General features: G+C 39.4%; 3 protein-coding genes across 3 annotated transcripts; all 3 read left to right on the top strand.

Annotated features, from left to right (window-relative positions):
• Positions 1-2,039: 2,039 nt before the first annotated feature.
• Positions 2,040-3,462, top strand: LOC311509521 (OX-2 membrane glycoprotein-like; the record flags this gene model as incomplete). Its single annotated transcript, XM_084574760.1, has 5 exons — positions 2,040-2,079; positions 2,336-2,674; positions 2,804-3,112; positions 3,193-3,228; positions 3,313-3,462. 5 exons carry the CDS (start codon positions 2,040-2,042, stop codon positions 3,459-3,461), a joined length of 873 nt encoding a protein of 290 aa, XP_084430886.1. The 3' UTR covers position 3,462.
• A 2,653-nt stretch (positions 3,463-6,115) lies between these two features.
• On the top strand, positions 6,116-7,722 carry LOC311509520 (OX-2 membrane glycoprotein-like; the record flags this gene model as incomplete). Its single annotated transcript, XM_084574759.1, has 5 exons — positions 6,116-6,170; positions 6,478-6,816; positions 6,946-7,254; positions 7,453-7,546; positions 7,668-7,722. 5 exons carry the CDS (start codon positions 6,116-6,118, stop codon positions 7,720-7,722), a joined length of 852 nt encoding a protein of 283 aa, XP_084430885.1.
• Positions 7,723-12,370: 4,648 nt separating this feature from the next.
• Positions 12,371-15,254, top strand: LOC311509519 (uncharacterized protein). Its single transcript, XM_084574758.1, has 7 exons — positions 12,371-12,428; positions 12,904-13,256; positions 13,308-13,680; positions 13,761-13,787; positions 13,863-13,959; positions 14,064-14,117; positions 14,284-15,254. Exons 1-7 carry the CDS (start codon positions 12,374-12,376, stop codon positions 14,402-14,404), a joined length of 1,080 nt encoding a protein of 359 aa, XP_084430884.1. The 5' UTR covers positions 12,371-12,373; the 3' UTR covers positions 14,405-15,254.
• The last annotated feature ends 5 nt before the right edge of the window (positions 15,255-15,259 follow it).

Here is a 15,259-nt window from a genome sequence, read left to right as displayed (position 1 = left end):
CTCAGGACCGCGCCCGGGGAGCAATTTGGGGGTTAGATGCTTGCTCAGGGCACTTCAGCCATGGACATGGCGGGAGTCGAGCCTGGGACCCCCCGGTCCCAAGCTGCACCTCTAACCACTACTCCACAACCCCCCAAATTGGATTTGGATTTGTTCCTGATTTGCTTTATAACATGAGTAGCGATATTAAAAATGAAACTGATCCTTTTAATATTTTGCCCGAGGTTGAGACACTTCTTGTTAAAAATGTTTGGCTCTTCCATAAACTGGAGTAACCCTTCCACAGATCGCTTAGGTTGTTTCCTAGTATGTGACACACCTAAGAGGAATTAGGAGAGTAACTTCCCTCCAATATCACTGGATAAGGTGCATAGATTGCACAAGAGTGTTAATTATAGGAATGGTGATTGTTTATTATGTGCAAACAGTCATCAGTATCAAACCTGACCACCAAACCTTGAGTGCAAATCTGCCCTGAAGCCTCTATTAGCGCATGATAGAGGTTTCTTTTTCTTTTTTTCACATCTGAAAATACAACCAAAGATTCGGAAAAGTAAGACAATTTATATTCCGTCTCCTGCAGAGTTATCTGGTATTGATGGTTACACGCTGCAGGTGGGGCCTGGACCTCCGGAAATCCACTACCATCTCCTTGGTTGTTGCTGTGTTGATCAGAAGGTGGCTCACTCCGCACCATGAGACAAAGTTATTCACCAGATTCTTGTACTCCTGTGCTCCTCCAAGATAGTCAAGGTTTTCCTTCAGCCAACCCAGACAGACAGATTGCCAGCATTAGCGGGGTGGTTTGGTGATTGGAGGCAAGGGCGTAGCACCAAATTCTGGGCCCTATACAGTTTTAATGTCAGTGGGCCCCTATCCATTCCAGTAAGCGATCAAAATAAATAAATAAAATAAATTGGGGGCATTTATTTATGAATAAACAAGCATAAATCGGGTTTTAAGCTAAAATCAGATCAGATTATATTGATAATTGGTTCTTTCATTCACCACCTGAATTGATGCATTTGGCCGACTTGTGCTCAAACACCTATAAACGTTAGGCTGCATCTGGTTGGTGTACTAACGTTTTGATCCATGACACATTTTGATTTAAAAATATTTATTCTTGAACAGGAGCCAACAACTGTACACAGAGAAGGAAATCATTTTTCAATAAAATTGCTCTTCAGTTTGCAGAAAAAGAAATAAAGCCTTGCTAAAGCCTTACATGAGATGCAAGGATGTAATTTACTGACTCTGGATTATGACAACGTTCATTGGATGCAGTTACACAACAAGTAAACTCGGTTCACCTTTCAGAAAGAAAGCAGTTAACAGTTGCTTCCCCTCATTCTGCCCCATTTCTTTTCTTTCCGCTCTTTATTTTTCTGGTACCCCGATTAGTGTTCGTGCCATCTAGTGTGCGTTGTGGGGAATGAATCTGAATCCAAAAAAGCACAGAGATCAGATGAAAATATTTTTCAATTTCAGTCTGTTCTGCAAATCTGACAGTTATATACCTCCAATAAGTGAACTTCGTTTGAAATCATAATAAGCAATTAATATGCACCAGTACCTATGCTCTTTCACACTGCTGAACCCCCAATTTAAGATCCATTTTAATTTAGTCACAAACAACAGGTCAAACACCAACTACACAAAATTACAATTTAGATGAATTTTTATCTATTTTTATATGTATATATATTTTTTGTTTGTTTGTTTATTTTTTTGTCTTTGTGTGTGATGATGATTCTGTTATTCAGTGTTGCTCTTGAACCATTGACTGTATATGGCATGAACGTGTTCACTACGCTCTGTCGTCACGAATCAGGTTGTTCCATTACGCTGTGAATATAGGGGGAGTAATGCTCCGTAAAATTGCATGCTACAACTAAGTAAGTAAAGACTTGCTCGAATCGGCTGTTCGTTTAAGACCGCAAGTGAACACTCTTACTCCATTTATGTACGTGGTATTTATTATTGGACTATATTTCTTTCAGTTGTTCGCTACATGTTAACACCTAACACCCGCACCGATGGTCTCACCCACAGTCACAGCGCCCTTTGACACTGACAGTTTGATTCTTGAGGGAAATGAATAATTATGGTTTGCCGTACTGTCTTTTATTCGTTATATTTTTTTGCTTTTTTTTCAAAAGGTGAGAAAGAAGTTTTTATTTCCATAATAGTATTGAACGATTTAGTTCCTAAATTATTGAGCTGTTAAAATTTGAAAACGATTTCACTCATTATACCTCTGCTCAGTCTTCAAGAGTTAATCCGTCCATCAATGTGCCACACCTAAAACCTTCATGTTATTTCCTCCATGCAGGTCTAACAGATGTGATCCAGACACAGCAGACTGTGATGGCAGCAGTGGGAGACAAAGCCTCTTTAAAGTGTCAGCTCATGGAGACTAAAGATGTCCTTCAAGTCACATGGCAGAAGTTCTCACCAAGAGGAGACTATAATGTTGCCACCTACAGCAAACACTTGGGCCAAACAGTGAATCCTGGCTTCAAAGATAAAGTAGAGTTTGAAGATGCTGGACTTCAGAACAGCTCCATAGTCATCAATAATGTGACGGAGCAGGATGAAGGCTGCTATCACTGTTTGTTCAACTGCTACCCTGAAGGAGCTCTGAAAGGAGAGACATGTCTCCAAGTTTATGGTAAGAACCTGACTGCATTCCAGTTTGATGTTGATTCATCATAACAGGTGACTCTTGATCCTCAGACAAACTACCAGACTGGACACAACATGTTCATGGTGATATCTGTTCAATGTCTTTTCTTTGCAGAGCTGCATCAACCTGTTCTACATGTCAGAGGATCAAACTCTACTGAAGAGTTAGTTGTGTCCTGTTCAGCCACAGGTCGACCTGCTCCCACTGTAATACTGAGAGCTACACCACAAGACCACAACTTGACTCACCACAACAGCGTCAGTGTGTCCAACACCAACGGTACAGTCACTGTCACCACTACAGCTGTGCTGTCAGCTCTCCATCTAAACAGCACACAGGTTGGATGTACAGTTGGAGTGCTCTCTGGTCCTCAGATAGAGGTGTTGGAGACCATTCCTGGGCTCAAACCGACGTCTGCTGATGGTGAGAAACACTTTCAGAGATCACACATTTATAGACTGATGATTACTTTGAGATCCTGATGTCTGGGTTTCTGTTTTCAGGTTTGGACGATGCAGTTAATGTTCATGTGGTCTCAAGTTAGTATTTCTATTCATTCTGTTGTTACTTTATTATCATTGCTGAGTCTGTCATATCAATATCTGTTGCTCTTTCTCTCATAGGAGGACATTTATTCATCATAGTGCCTGTGTTGCTGACCATTGGTCTTGCTGCAGTGATCGTTGTCAGACTTAGAAGAGAAACTCATAACAGGTACATCTTTCAAACAGTATCGTTGTCGTTGTGTCTCAGTCAGCTGATCAATGTTTAACTGTTTTTAAACCTTTCTTTTGGTCAAACAGGGAGCCTCAGAGGGATGAGAGGCCAGAAAATACTTGGAAGTGAGTCACTCTTCATTCTGTCACTCTTCTTCACTCACTACATTTTGTAGTTTTTATTCTTGTCTGCATAATTTGGTGGCTACTGCCTGTTTTTATTTCAAGGGCTGAATCACCTTCAGTGACAAATGGGAACACCGGGCTCAGATGGACACCACCTGAGAGAAACCAACCGAACAGCACATCAAGTTCACCGTCAACACCATCAAGGTTTGATTTAGATGACTCTGTGATGGACTAGAGAAGCAGCGACCCAGTCTTCATCTGATGAATCTGGGAATGGACAGACTGTTACTCCCAGCCAGTTTGTTTCGCTAATGTCTCCACGACGTCTCATTCGTATGAGAACGGCTGCTGAAGGACACTGACAGGACAGAGAGGTAGGAACCACAAACAGGCAGCTCAAACGCCTCCGATATACTTAACGGAGTGTTTTTCTTTTTTGTACATTTGATGTTTACACTTGTTATACACTATATGTTAATATTGTCGTGGTGTTTTGTTTTAGTTAAAGACTTTTTCTTTAGTTTCATTTATTTTGGTTATTTCTTTGGGTTCTCTTACCTTACATGGCCACGTTTCACGTCCTGTCCTTGATGGTTTTCCTGCCGGGGTCGTCTGCTCCACCCTCTTCAGCTTCTTCACCGCCTTTTCTGTCACGTCGGCCATGCTTCTGTGGTCGAGGTTTAGTTTTTGAATTTTTCTGCTTTACTTTAATTCCAGGTGTAGTTTCCTCTTTATGTTTTGGCCATTTTATTTTATTTTTTTGCTTGCATCCTTCCTCTGTCTGAACTGACAACCTAACAAAACCCATGAGGAGGGGTGGGACGCTTTGCATTGTTTGCATAGTTATCATTTAGTGCCACGTGTGAAATTGTTTTCAGGTTGTCCGTCCCTAGCTCTGTCCCATTTTTGTGAAGTATATACCTCAGGAACAACTTGTAAATACTTTTTCAGATATGACATTAACTTCAAACGTTGGACTCATGGATGGAGTGATTAGATGATGGTTTACTAAAGTCACAGACCTCAGAAAACAGAATCCTAACCATCACTTTCATCCATATCTACTACTACATATCTATCTACTGTACCGCATCTTGTTTAAGGGAAAATATGAAGAGAGTTTACCAATCACTAAAAGCTGTGTCACCTTTTCTCAAACCTTCCACTAAACAATACACACAGCCATCACATTCTTACCTCATCAAATAAACTCTAATGTGATCGTCTCAAAACTCTACTCCCACCAAAGGTGTTAATAATGAGCCAAATAAATATACTAAGTGTTCCTCTTAAAAGGACACAGGATTGAAGTTCTTCCTGGTGAGTTTGAATGAGGTAACATGAGTGACACTAGTTTGTAATGATGGTGTTTCTTACTCTTAAAGCCAGGAGGCAAAAATAAAGTGTTGAATGATTGTGAGAAATGTTTGCTTTGAGAGATTTAGGATGTCTGAGTGAGAACCAATGGGATTGTGCTTAAAATGTAGCATCTTGGAGTTTTCCAAACTGTGAACATTGTGCCTTTTTTTGATATGTGCACTGTGACAAAGTGGGTGAGAAAACGGCATTTGTCCACATCTACAACAAGCCGTACAGTTTTGTACAAGACTGAGTTCTGTTATTATGTGTTGCTTCTGCAGCTAGATAGTCCTGTCTCTTGTTTTGTCTGTAGATATTTTCTACTATTTTATTTTATTTATTTTGCAGTCTTTTTTTTATTTTTTCTAGTTTTTAACTTGGAATTTTATAACAGAACTTCACAAGAGGTCATTCCTGCCTGTGGCCATCAAACTTTATAACTCCTCCCGCTTAGTGTTGGTCACTCTTAACACCTTGAACACTTCAGATGCCGTTAATTTATTTACAACCTCTTACTTCTGTATTTTGTGAATACATGTGCAATGTTGTTCTTTTACTTTAAAATGCACCTTACTTATTTTTTATATATTTTTGTGCAACTTTTATTCTGTTGTATTTGCAATAGCAACAAAACAATTTCCCTGAAGGATTAATAAAGTATTCTGATTCTGATTATAACAAAATAAAAATGAGCAAAAAAAAAATCTAAGTATTGTTGTCTTGTTTAGAGGTCTCTTAAACTTAGATCTTTAACAGAACAACTGTATTACTGCTGTGACTGCAACCAACATCCATAATGCACCAATCAAACGTCCTTATTGTGTATTTACTCAGAATTAATTCTCCACTCTGAATCAACGTGTTGCTGCTGGAATAGTAATGACACACCATGACCACAAGATGGTGCTGTGTAAAATAAAAATAATGATGAAAGTGAAAGAAGTGAGGTTGTTCCATTGCGGTGTAAACAGGGGGATATCAGGAGACATGTGCTGTAATAAAACACATTATAGGGCAAAATCCTAACTCTTTATTTCATTTGTTGCTTTTTGGACATGCCAGTGAACCTGTTATGTAAATTGTATAATTATTATTTATTAAGGGAATAAATTTTTTGCATTGATGTCTTCCTTTCTGACACCCACAGAGTTCAATGTACTGTTTAACATGAGCTGTGCAGGGAAAGGCCCAGTTTTGTCTTCCAGATGCAGCTGTATTCAGGATGCCAGCCAGTGCAGCCTTATATTTCTCTGTTCTGTTGGGGATCTTTTCAAAAGGTGAGATAGAAAACTTGAATATTTTGAATAAGTTAAGCTTTATAAACAGTAATAGAGGGTTCTGGGTTCGAATCCAGGCAGACTAGGACCTTTCTGTGTGGAGTTTGCATGTTGTCCCTGTTTCTGCGTGGGTTCTCTCCGGGTACTCCAGCTTCCTCCCACTGTCCAAAGACATGCTCGTTAGGTTCATTGGTGATTCTAAACTGGCCGTAGGTGTGAGTGTGAATGGTTGTCTGTCTCTCTGTGTTAGCCCTGTGATAGACTGGAGACCTGTCCTGTTAACCTTCATGTTATTTCCTCCATGCAGGTCTACCAGCTGTGATCCAGACACAGCAGACTGTGATGGCAGCAGTGGGAGACAAAGCCTCTTTAAAGTGTCAGCTCATGGAGACGAAAGATGTCCTTCAAGTCACATGGCAGAAGTTCTCAGCTGGAGGAGACTATAATGTTGCCACCTACAACAACATCTTTGGTCAAACAGTGAATCCTGGCTTCAAAGATAAAGTAGAGTTTGAAGATGCTGGACTTCAGAACAACTGCATAGTCATCAATAATGTGACGGAGCAGGATGAAGGCTGCTATCTCTGTTTGTTCAACTCCTACCCTGAAGGAGCTCTGACAGGAAGAACATGTCTCCAAGTTTATGGTAAGAACCTGACTGCATTCCAGTTTGATGTTGTTTCATCATAACAGGTGACTCTTGATCCTCAGACAAACTACCAGACTGGACACAACATGTTCATGGTGATATCTGTTCAATGTCTTTTCTTTGCAGAGCTGCATCAACCTGTTCTACATGTCAGAGGATCAAACTCTACTGAAGAGTTAGTTGTGTCCTGTTCAGCCACAGGTCGACCTGCTCCCACTGTAACACTGAGAGCTACACCACAAGACCACAACTTGACTCACTACAACAGCGTCAGTGTGTCCAACACCAACGGTACAGTCACTGTCACCACTACAGCTGTGCTGTCAGCTCTCCATCTAAACAGCACACAGGTTGGATGTACAGTTGGAGTGCTCTCTGGTCCTCAGATAGAGGTGTTGGAGACGATTCCTGGGCTCAAACCGATGTCTGCTGATGGTGAGAAACACTTTCAGAGATCACACATTTATAGACTGATGATTACTTTGAGATCCTGATGTCTGGGTTTCTGTTTTCAGATTTGGATGATCAATCTGGATCTGATCACAGAGATTCCGGTCAGTCTGGATTCATGTTTGATTTGTGATCAACTTATAAATACAATTCCATGTTGCATTTTTCCTCTTTTTCTTGTAGGCTTTACTTGGATCTTTGGCGCGTTAGTGGTGACCGGTGGTTGTGTTGCTGCATTCTGCATCATTGTCTATCTTAAACAAAGAAACAGGATGAGGTAATTTTCTCTTTAGGTGTGGCTGTTGTAAGTGTCCTGAAATTATGATTTATTGACTTTGAGGCTACATAGTCAAACCATAAATAACTGATAAATGTTTAACTGTTCTTAAATCCTTCAGTGTCCGTGACCATGGGGAGGACCATACATGGGAAACTACAGCCAATGAGGAGTAAGACTCTGTTTCAATCATTCTTTACCTGCAGAGTTATTTAATCTTTCACATTTACATCCTCTGCGTTTTATTTTTTCTTCTTTGTGGCTTATATGATGCGAGAGTTATTTAATCTGTCTTCACTCTATTGTATATTATCACATTTATATCTTCAACTTTTTATTTCATTGTCTCTGTGGCTGATATAATGGTTACTGCACATGTCAACACATAGTGTTTGAAGTTAATATATTAATAATTTACTGTGTTACGCTACATAGACAAAACCTTTAAATAACTGATAAACATTTTGTTAACTGTTTTTAAATCCTTCAGTCAGCCACTCTTTGAGCTTCAGATGGATAAGACTTAAGGTGCACAAACAGTCGTCTGACGGGGCCTGCTGATTGGTTGGTTAGGACCCGGGTCATCCAATTACCATCCAGGGCCTACATTAAAAGGGATCCAGCTTGAGGCTCCTCGGTCGCTACTTATCTGGCTGCTCAACTCTGGCTTACCTTCGTATGGTCCACTTTATCCCGTCTCTGCTGGTTTGCATGATCCAGTCTCTGGTCCCTGCTGCTTTATTGCTTGACCACCATGTTATCAAGACATGTGGACCTTTGAGTACTGTTTAAGTTGTGGTGGAAGGTGCGGACTATAGGTAAGTTTGGGGTACCCTATACACCTGTATAGACCCTACACACAAATAACGACTAAACGACAAATCAGATCCGTTGCATTCAGCAATCAGAAAACTTAATTTCAACTCGTGACTTTTGATGGACGAGTGGAGAGGACGCAGAGGAGACGATCACCGGTCGGTTGACTGTTGACTGATGAATCTGGGAGTGAAACCACTGCTCCACCCAGACAGTTGTGATTTTTAGTGTCAACGTGACGGATGATTCAGATCAGAAGAGGTTCAAAAGGAAAGAATGACGGGACGGAGAAATATGAAGCATAAACAGGAAGCTCCAACACCTTTAATAATAATGAAGTGAAACCGTAAAATCTTTCTTTGTGTTCTTTAGTTGAACAGTTTACAAGTGAATCACAAGCTGCTGTAAATTTAGAGCCAGAACTATAATATCGACTATACAATATACCACAAACTCTATGCATGTACATACAAAAGAATACCTTTATATTCTATTTTATATAGGGTATTATTTTGATTAGACTATAGAGGTCACTTTTGACAGCCAGTTCAATTAAGCCTGTAAACTTGTTGATTTTTAAACAAATGTCAGATGCTGTAAAATATACTCTGCCTGGCCAAAAGTCGTCACCTGGATTTAACTAAGCAAATAGGTAGGAGCCTCCTGTTGGATAATTACAGCATGGGTGATTATCTTTCAGCTGGCAACAAGTTATTTAACCCCAAGCATAAAGATTGAACTCTGGAGCAATGGAAGGAGGTCATGTGGTCTGATGAGTCCAGATTTACCCTGTTCCAGCGTGATGGGGGCATCAGGGTAAGAAGAGAGGCAGATGAAGTGATGCACCCATCATGCCTAGTGCCTACTGTACAAGCCTGTGGGGGCAGTGCTATGATCTGGGGTTGCTGCAGTTGCTCAGGTCTAGGTTCAGCAACATTATGTGCCCAAAGAATGAGGTCAGCTGACTACCTGAATATACTGAATGACCAGGTTATTCCATCAATGGATTTTTTTCTTTCCTGATGTTCACGGGCATATTCCAAGATGACAATGTCAGGATTCATGGGGCTCAAATTGTGAAAGAGTGGTTCAGGGAGCATGAGACATCATTTTCACATGGATTGTCCACCACAGAGTCCAGACCTTAACCCCATTGAGAATCTTTGGAATGTGCTGGAGAAGGCTTTGAGCAGTGGTCAGACTTTCCCATCAGGACTATATTTCAGACCTAAAGGAAATAACAACAATTGTGCTACAAAATAAATTTCAGCCAAAAATCAGTTATGTGCCTTTTGTTTTTTCTTTAACCAGAATTTCAAGGCAACCGTAACACAGTAAACTCTTAAGGACATGATTTACAACAACAAAACACCTTTCGAAAGTTCTCCATGTCATCAGTCAATAACATTTCGGGTCATTACCTGTGGTAATTAATTTATGTCCCAACAGTTCAATGAAAGTTAAATGCCCCACCATACAAAGCAATTTCAATGTTCCTCAAAAATCCCCAGTTCATAAATCCCCCCCTCTGAAGTTCATGCAAAATCACATTCAGTTCTATGGCGATGTGTAATGATATGTATCTAAGAATGTAGAGATTTCACCGTTGCTGCTCTAGGATTTCAGTATCCCCATATAAGCTCCAGATTACAAAGACTGACTGAATTCACCCACTCTGGCTTCCTATGTGCTTTCTTTTTCAGTCCTTGGCAGATATATGACTTCTTTAAACTATTTTTTTTGTGTGTTTGTTTTGCTCTGTCCCATTTTTGTGAACTCTATATCTCAAGAACAACTCGTAGATACTTCTTCAGATATGACATTAACTTCAAACCTTGGACTCATGGATGGAGTGATTAGATGATGGTTTACTAAAGTCACAAACCTCAGAAAACAGAATCCTAACCTCTCCACTCTGACCCAACGTTTTGCCGCTGAAATGGTAGTTACACACCATGACCACAAGATGGTGCTGTGTAAAATAAAAATAATGATGAAAGTGAAAGTAGTGAGCTTGTTCCATTGTGGTGTAAACAGGGGGATATCAGGAGACGTGCTGTAATAAAACACATTATAGGGCGAAATCATAACTCTTTATTTCATTTGTTGCTTTTTGGACATGCCAGTGAACGAGTTATTTAATTTGTATCGTTAGAGACTGATGACTACTTTGAGATCCTGATGTCTGAGTTTCATTTTTCAGGTTTAGATGATCAATCTGGATATGATCACAGAGATTTCTCTAAGTTTGTATTCTTGTTTTGATTTGGGATCAGTTTGTGAATGCTGATCCATGTCACCATGTTTCCTGGTGACTTATTTAATCTTTATTCACTTTCTTGAATATTATAACATTTTAGATCTTTTGTCTTACCCCTATAGCAACTTGTATTCCTCTAATTTCCTGGCTAATCTGATTGTTGAATGAATGGTTGTTTTTTTAAGGACTGCATCACCTTCAGTCACACATGAGGACAGAGAGCTCAGAAAAAGGTCACCTCCTGAGAAAAATCAACTCAAGAAGAAATCCCACTGCTCCACCCAGACAGTCGTGATTTTTAGTGTCAAAGTGACGGATCATTCAGACCAGAGAGATTCAAAAGAAAAGAATGATGGGACAGAGAAATATGAAGCACAAACAGGAAGCTCCAACACCTTCAATAATAATGAAGTGAAATTGTAAAATCTTTCTTTGTGTTGAATTACAAGCTGCTGTAAATTTGGAATCAAAGCTACAATATCTGTAAATGAACTTCTAATATACATCTAATAGAATGTTTTTATTTTATATGGGGTATCATTTTGATTAGATTTTAGAGGTCTCGTTTGGCAGCAAGTTTAATTAAACTTGTGAACTTGTTGATTTTTAAACAATTATAAGATGCTGTAAGGTGGATATTACTGCTGTGACTTCAAACACTACTAAAAACATCTATAATGTACCAATGAAATGTCCTTATTGTGTATTTACATGGAATTTATTCCCTACTCCCAACTTATTCCCACAAGATGTCGATGTTGACTCACATTTGCCGAATTATCAAGTTTAGAGTTTAGTTTAAGAATCAACTTCTCCACTTCCACAGAGTCACATATTAATATTTGTCGAAATAACACTTAGTTGTAGGTTCAGTTAACAGATTCAACATGTCTTTGTTGTACATGTTGGGTTTTTATTTCCCGACCCATTACTATCCATTGTAGCGTAACTAAAGGCCAAAAATATATATAATATTTCAATTTAACTGGGCGCCAGACAGGCATATTACAGGTAAACAAGCCGACCGTGGTGGGTGCACGCGGTGCTCAGATGACATCATCCAGGTCATAAGACATCATCCGGGGTCTGTAGGTCAATCTACAGACCCCGGATGATGATGACAGGTATCTCCGCACTCAACAGGGAATATCACTAGTGTATCATAACAAAATATTGGTGAAATGAACGAGTTTAGCAGCAGATAATGCGTTATTTAGAGGCTGCGTTTCGGTGCCCCAGTCACTACCACTATATGGATATACGTTGATCTAATTATCTCCCAAAGGACTACGAATTACACAAAACTTATATGGGTGAGTAAACGTCCATATCTTACGCCAGAAATAAGGTCCAGGTTGTAAAAAACAGTCGTTCCCCTTTAATTCTCCACTCTGACTCAATGTTGCTGCTGAAATGGTAATGACACAAGATGACCACAAGATGGTGCTGTATAAAATAAATATAATAATGAAAGTAAAGAAGTGGGGTTGTTCCATTGTAGTGTAAACAGGGGGATATCAGGAGAAGTGCTGTAATAAAACACATTTGAGGGTAAAATCATAACTTGTTATTTCATCTGTTGCTTGTTGAACATGCCAGTGAACCTGTTATGTATATTGTACAGTTATCATTTATTAAAGTGATGACTTTTTATATTGTTGTCTTCCTTTTTGACACCCACAGAGTTCAACGTTCTGCCCGTGAGTGTGTAGGCGCCAGAGTGTCGTCATTTTGGCGCGTATGTATTCAACATGTCATGCAGTGCAGTCTTATATTTCTCTGTTCTGTTGGGGATCTTTTCAAAAGGTGAGATAGAAAACTTGTGTTCACTACTAAAACTTTACATTTTGGTTTTAAGATTTTTTATTATGCCTATTTTGAATAAGTTAAACTTTATAAACAGCAATAGCTTTTTCAAATATTTTAAATAAATTTAACTCCTAATAACTCTTCTGATACTTTATATTGAAATGAAGTGTTTTATTGAACTGTTGATCTGTTTATTAAATTAAATTGTTGAACAGCAACAACAAATATTTTCAGACACTCATATCTGTTTGTGATAACGCCACTGGACACCAAATTTCCCACGGGACAAATAAAGTATCTATCTATCTAGATATCTAGACATATTAGGTGGGAAATATACAAGAGGATTACCTAGGCAACCACACATCCACTAGCAACCAGTGGTCAGCTGTATAGAGACCATGATGAGAAGACAAGATGTTTGCTCTAAATGTGGTTGGACCTTAACCTTCATGTTATTTCCTCCATGCAGGTCTAACAGCTGTGATCCAGACACAGCAGACTGTGATGGCAGCAGTGGGAGACAAAGTCTCTTTAAAGTGTCAACTCATGGAAACTAAAGATGTCCTTCAAGTCACATGGCAGAAGTTCTCACCTAGAGGAGACTATAATGTTGCTACCTACAACAAAATCTTTGGTCAAACAGTGAATGCTGGCTTCAAAGATAAAGTAGAGTTTGAAGATGCTGGACTTCAGAACAGCTGCATAGTCATCAATAATGTGATGGAGCAGGATGAAGGCTGCTATCTCTGTTTGTTCAACTCCTTCCCTGATGGAGCTCTGACAGGAGAGACATGTCTCCAAGTTTATGGTAAGAACCTGACTGCATTCCAGTTTGATGTTGTTTGATCATAACAGGTGACTCTTGATCCTCAGAAAAACTACCAGACTGGACACAACATGTTCATGGTGATATCTGTTCAATGTCTTTTCTTTGCAGAGCTGCATCAACCTGTTCTACATGTCAGAGGATCAAACTGTACTGAAGAGTTAGTTGTGTCCTGTTCAGCCACAGGTCGACCTGCTCCCACTGTAACACTGAGAGCTACACCACAAGACCACAACTTGACTCACTACAACAGCGTCAGTGTGTCCAACACCAACGGTACAGTCACTGTCACCACTACAGCTGTGCTGTCAGCTCTCCATCTAAACAGCACACAGGTTGAATGTACAGTTGGAGTGCTCTCTGGTCCTCAAAAAGAGGTGTTGGAGACGATTCCTGGGGTCAAACCGACGTCTGCTGATGGTGAGAAACACTTTCAGAGATCACACATTTACAGACTCATGATTACTTTGAGATCCTGATGTCTGGGTTTCTGTTTTCAGGTTTAGATGATCAATCTGGAGATTTCAGTAAGTTTGTATTCTTGCTCTGATTTGTGATCAATTTGTGAATGCTGTTCCATGTCACGTTTTCCTCTCTCGTAGACTTCATTTGGGTCATTGGACCGGTAGTTCTAATGTTAGTGGTGACCTTTTGTGTTGCTGTGTTCATCATTGTCCAACTTAGACAAAGAAAACGGAGGTAATGTCCTGTATCTCTTCTTGTAATGGAAGTTAATATGTTTATATATATTTGCTTCTCAAAAACCACAAGTAACTGATAAATGATTGACAAAAATCCTTCAGCCAGCCACACAGAGACTTTGAGATGCCTGAAACTCCAATCAAAGACTATCAAAAGTAAGACTCTCTTCATTCTGTCATTCTTCTCCTGGTGACTTATTTAATCTTTATTCATTTTCTTGAATATTATAACATTTAGATCTTCTGTCTTACCCCTATAGCTACTTGTATTCCTCTAATTTCCTGGCTAATCTGATTGTTGAATGAATGGTTGTTTTTTAAGGACTGGATCATCTTCAGCCACACGTGAGGACAGTGAGATCAGAAAAAGGACACCTCCTGAGAAAAATCAACTCAAGAAGACGTTGTTGCATTCAGCAAGCAGAAAAATTAATTTCAAATAGTGATGACTTTTTGATGGATGAGTGGAGAGGACGCAGAGGAGTCGGCCATCTGGTCGACTTTTGACTGATAAATCTGGGAATGAATCCACTGCTCCACCCAGACAGTCGTGATTTTTAGTGTCAAAGTGATGGATCACTCAGACCAGAAGAGATTCAAAAGGAAAGAATGATGGGGCAGAGAAATATGAAGCACAAACAGGAAGCTCCAACACATTTAATACTAATGAAATGAAACTGTAAAATCTTTCTTTGTATTCTTTAGTTGAACAGTTTACTACCCAATCACAAGCTGCTGTAAATTTAGAGCCAAAGCTACATTATCTGGAGATACACTACAAACTGTGTGCACGTTCATCGAATAGAATGTTTTATTTTATATGGGGTGTTATTTTGATTAGATTTTAGAGGTCTCTTTTGGCAGCAAGTTTAATTAAACTTGTGAACTCGTTGATTTTTGAACAAATGTAAGCTGCTGTAAAATGAATATCACTGCTGTGACTTGAAACACTACTAAAACATCTATAATGCACCAATGAAACGGCCTTATTGTGTATTTACATGGAATTTATTCCCAACTCTGACTCAACGTGTAGGCCTACTGCAGAAACTCAGTTGAAATTACACGACCTGGCCACAAGATGTCGGTGTTGACTCACATTTGACGAATGATCGACCAACGGAGTTTAGTTTAAAAATCAACTTCCCCACTTCCACAGAGTCACATATTAATATTTGTCAAAATAACACTTTGTTGTAGGTTCAGTTAACAGATTCAACATGTCTTTGTTGTACATGTTGGGTTTTTATTTCCCTTCCCATAAATTTCTTTTTCTTTTCACGGTGAATTGAACTTCA

Source organism: Chelon labrosus (assembly GCF_963514085.1).
Source record: "Chelon labrosus genome assembly, chromosome: 24".
NCBI lineage: Eukaryota > Metazoa > Chordata > Actinopteri > Mugiliformes > Mugilidae > Chelon > Chelon labrosus.
This window is presented reverse-complemented; position numbering and strand designations above follow the sequence as displayed.

Coding starts and splice junctions, on each gene's coding strand:
- LOC311509519 (XM_084574758.1), top strand. CDS start 12,374: ATGTCATGCAGTGCAGTCTTATATTTCTCTGTTCTGTTGGGGATCTTT. Junction 13,681..13,760: donor CAAACCGACGTCTGCTGATG/GTGAGAAACACT, acceptor TTCTGTTTTCAG/GTTTAGATGATCAATCTGGA. Junction 13,788..13,862: donor TGATCAATCTGGAGATTTCA/GTAAGTTTGTAT, acceptor CCTCTCTCGTAG/ACTTCATTTGGGTCATTGGA.